Source organism: Trachymyrmex septentrionalis, unplaced genomic scaffold (assembly GCF_001594115.1).
Source record: "Trachymyrmex septentrionalis isolate Tsep2-gDNA-1 unplaced genomic scaffold, Tsep1.0 scaffold196, whole genome shotgun sequence".
Lineage (NCBI taxonomy): Eukaryota > Metazoa > Arthropoda > Insecta > Hymenoptera > Formicidae > Trachymyrmex > Trachymyrmex septentrionalis.
In genome coordinates this window covers 742,354-749,470 of record NW_017305135.1, presented here as the reverse complement: position 1 = coordinate 749,470, position 7,117 = coordinate 742,354, and the positions used below count along the sequence as shown (strand labels likewise).

The 7,117-nt window shown below is 33.8% G+C and overlaps 1 protein-coding gene across 12 annotated transcripts in view; it reads left to right on the top strand.

The window, feature by feature from the left end:
* Positions 1 to 7,117, top strand: part of LOC108747221 (PH and SEC7 domain-containing protein 1) — a 22,349-nt gene that overhangs the window by 11,181 nt on the left and 4,051 nt on the right. For 2 of the 12 annotated variants that reach the window (XM_018484575.1, XM_018484568.1), the window contains exons 5-13: positions 76 to 1,261; positions 1,787 to 2,031; positions 2,171 to 2,364; positions 3,166 to 3,358; positions 3,549 to 3,721; positions 3,871 to 4,087; positions 4,394 to 4,538; positions 5,144 to 5,287; positions 6,216 to 6,949. In XM_018484575.1, the coding sequence (XP_018340077.1) occupies positions 76 to 1,261; positions 1,787 to 2,031; positions 2,171 to 2,364; positions 3,166 to 3,358; positions 3,549 to 3,721; positions 3,871 to 4,087; positions 4,394 to 4,538; positions 5,144 to 5,287; positions 6,216 to 6,503 (2,785 nt within the window). In that variant the 3' untranslated portion in view covers positions 6,504 to 6,949. Of the gene's footprint in view, positions 1 to 75; positions 1,262 to 1,786; positions 2,032 to 2,170; positions 2,365 to 3,165; positions 3,359 to 3,548; positions 3,722 to 3,870; positions 4,088 to 4,393; positions 4,539 to 5,143; positions 5,288 to 6,198; positions 6,950 to 7,117 lie in introns of those variants that run through there. The other 10 variants (XM_018484572.1, XM_018484571.1, XM_018484570.1 and 7 more) reach the window with 10 other exon arrangements.

Genomic DNA, 7,117 nt, shown 5'->3' with positions numbered 1-7,117 from the left:
TATAATGATGTAAAAAATATTCTTATTAATAATAATTTCTTATTAGTAATAAAATTTATTATTTATTTGTATTAGATTCGAAGCGTACATGATGACCGGTGACCTGATGCTAAATCTCTCCCGAACGCAACAGAGCAGTAATTTGCTGCCTAAGCAGCATCAACAGCGAAAGGTGGATTCCCTTAGGTACAATCCCAATCATCAGCACACCACTACCACTATCACTACCACTAGTGCCCATCATAACCATAATCATCATCATCATCATCATCATCATCATCATCATCACAACTCGGTACCCAGCAGTCCCAATGAGACTCAACTGGCACATCAGCATCATCATCATCGAGGAAGCGTTTACAAAGCTTCCAGCTCGGCCAATACATCACCCGTAGGCGCTGCCAGACGTGACGGAGTGCAAAGCACTTCAGGAGCCCTTGTCCAAGTTGATCCGGGCAAGAATACTCCTTCAAGCTTTGGTTTTGTACGTACTTCGCGATCGGAAGACCATCTGCAGTTTCAAAAAGATCCCTCAATGAGCGCCGTGGATATCGACATCGATGACGATGTCACTTCAAGTCTGAATACACTATTGGATCCGCGGCCAGAAGGCCTAATGCCAAATGAGCGAATTGTCTGGACTTACAACGCGCCTGTTAGCTCACCGGCCGTTTCCTGTTGCCAAAACGGCGGTTCCTCATCTTCGTCTTCGTCCTCATCATCCTCTTCGACGAGCCCTCAGCGTTCTCTGTCCCCTGCTTCCCCTACCTCCGTCTCGTCCTCCGTTATGTCCTCCAACTCTGGTTCCCGTAGGTTCCCTCCGGCCCAAACTGTTCCCGGGGTTTCCAGCGCCCCGGGAGGTCATCTCCCTGCTAACGGCGATTTCAGCCAGTCGGAGGCCATCAGCAACATGTCCAGTCCAGACTACAATGATGAAGAGACGATGGATATTCTTAGCGCGAGGGATATTATGATGGTAAGCGATCCCAGCGATAGTGATTCCACCATTCTGGCGAGCGAACCACCGCAAAGAAGACTAAAGGCTAATCCTCAGGATGCTGGAGACCATAGAATAGTGATTCAAGTAAAAGGACCTGATAAGGAGATTCCAAGAAATACCAGTCCCAGACAGGCGAGGAGAAGAGGAAATCCCATTGGGGAACTAATGCCGCCTGCTGCATCCCAAAATTTGCAGAGAAATCAACCTGGGATTCCAGGAGTTATTGCGGGATCTGTAACACCCGAATGTGTAGGTTATCAGGTAATATTACGGAATCTTATCGAATTTTATTTAAAATTATTCAAATTGAGTTATTATCATTATTGATCCTGTTAGAACAATGCAAATTTCATGACATGATGCAATAATAATGCAAACTATAAAAATATATTATAATACTACAAACAACATAATAATACTATTATATTTTGTCAAGAAGCACCACACACATTTACATACACATTTACTTTGACAGGATTAATTTCTCGATGTTTATTGAATATTTTGTGCCCGGCTAGAGTATTATTTATTCTATAAATCCTAAACATTTATTCTATAACAGATGTATACATATCAAATTTTATAATAGAAGATGGATTTTTTGAAATTATTTCTGTTCTACATGAACAGATTGAGAAATATCAAAGTAAATTAATGTCTTTTATTAAGTTGCATTTAATATTTTTATTGATCATAAATTATTGATTTTAAGTTTTGATTTCTAATTTATATATTACTATCATATAGTAATTATAGTGTTATTTATTTGCTCATTATTGAATTTAGGAATTGAAAGAGAGTGAAGATGAGAGGGAGGCCTTGATCGCTGGAATATGTGACGAACAGAAAGGACATGGAAGTGGCACGTCGCCGCCGCAGTCAGCGGATGAAGAAAGTGATATCGAAAGTTTGCACAGTTTCCATTATAGCCCGAAAGCGGTGGATTTGCCCTCTGCAATTCGATTGGCCAAACGTCTCTATTCCTTAGATGGTTTCAAGAAATCTGATGTCTCTAGACATCTAAGCAAAAAGTAAGCTGTCTTTTTGTAGTCTTTACGACTTTCTAGAATTTCTTATCTTTCTCTTAAAATAAAAATTTAACATTTTGTATAATTGAATTGTTTAAAAATTTTTAGGAGAATTTTTTAAAATATATCATTGTGTTTGTAGCAACGACTTTAGCAAAGCTGTTGCAGAAGAGTATCTGCGCTACTTCAACTTTGAACGAGACACATTGGACATGGCTCTCAGAAAATTTCTCGCTCAATTTTGTCTGACGGGAGAGACTCAAGAAAGGGAGAGAGTCTTAGTACATTTCTCCAAAAGATATTTGGATTGCAATCCTGGTAGTTTCAATTCTCAAGGTGAGTGTGTTTTAAAATCTACAATAGTTGCGTATATGTTTGTGGTTCTTTTGTGTAAATAAAAAAAATTATATTAAATTAGAATAATATTAAATAATATTTACCTAAAATTATTAATTAATGTTTTCTTATATGTGTGCGTGTTTGTGTGTGTGTATATATGTATATATATATGTATATATATACATACACACACACACACACACACACCTACACACGCGCGCGCGCGCGTACATACAGGATGTCTAATAACTTTCATGGCAACGCTCGTGTGCAGGTAAAGCAGACTAAATTAATCAAAAAATTCTGTACCATTTTGCAATTTTTACAATAATTAACGAGAAATTTATTCTTGAAGCTCTCCGAACGAGTGCTCATGATCCTCTCATTTTACCGCCAAATGCAAGGACGCAGCAAGCGAAGTTGTTTTCTTTCGACGCTCATGCGTTACTATACTTTTATAGTATACTTTTATAGTATACTTTTTATAATAAACTCCTTGCGTATCTAACTAATAATAATTACGATCGCTGTCATATAAGCGCTTGTATTTGGCTATAGACGGGCGGATATGTGCTCATTCGACATCTTTAGTAATTAATGTCTCGTTAATTATTGCAAAAATTGCAAAATAGTATAGGATTTTTCGACTTAATTTAGTCCGCTCTGCTTGCAGGGCATTGTTACGAAAATTATCGAACAATTAGTACACATATTAGTACACACACACACACACACACACACACACACACACACACACACACACACACACAAAGTTAAATTTATCAAATATTTGTTTAGATGCTGTTCACACATTGACTTGTGCGATAATGCTGCTTAATACAGACTTGCATGGTCAGAATATTGGCAGAAAGATGTCATGCTCAGAATTCATTGAGAATTTGTCAGAGCTCAATGATGGCGACAACTTTCCACGCGAAGTGCTCAAGCAGCTTTACAACGCCATTAAATCTTTTCCTCTCGAATGGGCTTTGTAAGCGAGTGTGACGTTATAAATTTTCCTTCTTTAAAATAATAATTAAATTTTTTGCAATTAGTATTAATAATTTCTTTTAGAATAAAAATTAAACTGCGTATTGGTCTTTTTCAAATAATAATTTATTATTAATCTTAGACTTTTAATCTTTAAACTTTTCAAGTAAATTAGGTTCTCCATTGTTTAGGGACGAAGAAGGGGACGAAGCGACAAATCAAGCGATGCAGCAAGGGGATGGTACGGCGGCGATTAGCGGTACTGGAAATCCATTTCTTGATGTGCCAAATATCACGGGCGCTACAGAATTTAAAAAGGGTTACGTTATGCGTAAATGCTGTTATGACTCCAATGGCAAAAAAAGTATGCAGTGCTTATATTTTCTTCCACGACGAAATATTAACTATAATATATCTTTTCTATATCTTCTCTATATATACACTTCTTTCTACATTTTTTTCTATATACATATATCTCTTATTTTATTATCTTTCATGTAAAATATTACACAGCTCCGTTCGGTAAACGTGGATGGAAAATGTACTACTGTACATTGCGCGAGCTTGTGCTATACTTGCACAAAGATGAACACGGTTTTCGTAACGATAGTTTGCATAACGCTATACGTATTCATCATGCATTGGCTACCAAAGCGACTGATTACACAAAGAAGCAGCATGTTTTTCGACTGCAGACTGCCGATCAGGCTGAGTATCTCTTTCAGACAAGGTTAGTATATTTTGCTAAGTTTTGGAAATTTCTATTATTAATATAAAATGAGATATAATAAAGATTTTAATTGAATTTTAAATTGTTTAAATAATGTTTGTAATTTTTTGTTCTAGATTATAATTTATGATTATTAAAATTATAATTCTCTTCTTTTATAATTATAAATTATATTATAAATTATTGTATAAATTACGGGTGTAATTTAGTTTAAATTTTTATTTAAACTAAATTTTTATTTAAGTATTAACTTGAATTCTTTAGAAGATGATTATGTAATATATCAATATGTATGTGTGTGTATAGTGATTCGAAGGAGTTGCAATCGTGGATCGATACTATCAATTTCGTATGCGCCAGCTTTTCGTGTCAGCCTCTCGCAGGCGCCGTTGGGTCTCAGCGCAAGTTCCAGCGTCCATTGCTGCCATGTAGTCACACCAAATTAAATTCTGTGAGTGTACCTTGAATATCTTATTCTTAATATTTTTCTTAACTGATTAGCTAAAAGAGCAGCGATACTTATGACATCTGCGCGAACTTAATAGGATTTTTAAATTTTGCTAATCAATTAATGAATGATACATTAATTTTAAATTAAGTATTATAACTCTTCATATATATGTATGTGCGCGCGCGCGCGTGTGTGTGTGTATTTATTTAAAAGTCATGTTAAAATAAACATTTATAACAAAAAATTAATAGTTTAATTTTAAAGATAAAAGTGATTTTGAAACATCTTAAAAATTTAATTAAAAACTTTTTGCGCTACTTTATCAGCTTCTTAAAATCGGACTTCGAAAATCTATGAAATTTATTTTTTGAAAAAATAATTACTTATGATAATATTTCAAGTGATTGTGATATATGGACTATATTGTATAATAAAGATTTGTGGAAAATTAATCTAGAAAATTAATTGGAGATCTTTTCAGGTTAGAAATATATAAATATTTCGAGATAAAAGTCTCAAAAGTATTATATTTCGTGATAAATTAATTTCCTCACTTGTTTAGTCAAAGAAAATGAAGAAAGAAGATTAAATTAATTTGTTAATAGAGAGAACAGTTGCGGGACCATGAAGATAGAATTAACAGGTTAGAAACGGAATTGGACGAGCATAGACGACATCCTCCGGAAAGAGGCGCCAAAGCTCTCGCTGTACAAAATTATAAGGAAAAAGACGCATATTTGCATCACGAGGTAACTTTTAAGCGACAGAAACATATCGTAATATAAAAATTTCTTGATAATTTTCAATAGTTCTGATATTTTTTACTAAAAAATATATGTATAATATCTTTTTCTGATATCTGAAAAAGTACAAGAAATCTTTAAAAACAAAAATCTTAAAAATTAAAAAAAAATTTTATTAATCGAGAAAAAATTGATCTTTTTCTATCCTATTTCAAAATTTTTATATTTTGAACAGATAATTAAAATTTTAAAGTCTAAAGGTCTATTAACAAAAAAAATAGTTACTTAATTAATAAGTAACGAAACATTTTTTATTAACAATATTACTATTAAAAAAATTTAAATTTTTATTATTTTTTATACATATTCTAATTATAATTTTATTTCTCTGTTATCTTTTCTTTAATTCCCTCTCCTTACACCCATGTATATGTAATGTGCACATACACATACTTTTTAATAGCTATTATAAAAAAATACTTATAAAATATAATATTTTAAAAACTTGAAAAAAAAACAAATGTGTCTATTACATATAATTTCGATATAATTATACTTATTTTAAAAAATCTTATATAATGGCCTCTTTTTTACCATGTAAAATACTACAGAAATATATAGTCTATCACATATGGTTTAAACAAAATTTTCTCTAACTTTTATAATTTTAAAGATAATAAAGTCGCTAATTCAGATTAATGCGCTTAAAATTAAAATAATAGTAATCGACTTGGTAATTAAAAATGGAGAATTCAATTCAATTGTTTATAATATATAATATATATTCAATGCTTAATGCCTTTCCTATTCAAAATTATTGAAAAACTCAATGTTTTTTCTTTTTAATTAGAATGGATATATATTTCCTTTTCTATTTTCCACTTAAAGTTATCCTTTCACTTCATCATACTCTACAGAGCAACCCTCGTTCCAGCTGAAGCGGTATAAAACATATGCCTATCTTCTACGTTCCCGACTGGCGTTCAATGAAATGGAATCATCGCTTGTTGAAAGCAGTATTGGCGAGGTAGACGAGGGCACGACACTTGGACCTACTGGAACTGTAGGGAACGCGGAAGGAGCTTTAGTACCACCGCCGGTCCCCGAACGATCAGCCACAACTAATAGGTACAGTTACCGGATCGCCATTCACGGCGGCAGTGGTCGCAAGCTGAACGGTGGCAATCAGGACTGTAATGCTGCCGGTGGTGACGTTGGTTGACGCAATGCTTATGGCCTATGCGGGCTAGTCTGACCCCGGTGCTGGTGTTGGTGCTGGTGACGTTGATGTTTAACGATAGACACGAGTGACGCAAACTAACGATATATCCGGCAACGCATCACACATTCCAATGGTGTTATTAAGTGTTATAAAATACAATTGAGAGTAAAAATACTGTCCTATTCTAATGTCGTGAGGTTGAACTATAGCTGCATCAAACTTCTTCCCTTTCTTCGATCGACCAGTTGGAGCAAAAGAAGCTAAGCTAGGATATAGAGAGAGGATCTCGATGCAAATGCAGTTCTATTTGCTATATCTGAACTGGATAGTATTTTGCTGTTCGTTGTACACTTTATTCAGTGGCGCAACTATTCGATCAAATAATAAATGTCGAACATAGTACAACCAAAAAGATTGTTTTTTTTTTAAGTAAAGCAAAAAGATTTATCTTTAAAAAATTTTTTAATTATTTTAATTAATAATAGTAACGCCACTGACTCTGTTATACTTTTGTCATGCCTTCTAATTGCAGTAGCTATTTTAGCACTTGTTGGATCTATTATTTACTCCTTCAGACCTGATTTTTTACCTGATTTTACATAAAAGTTAATTTA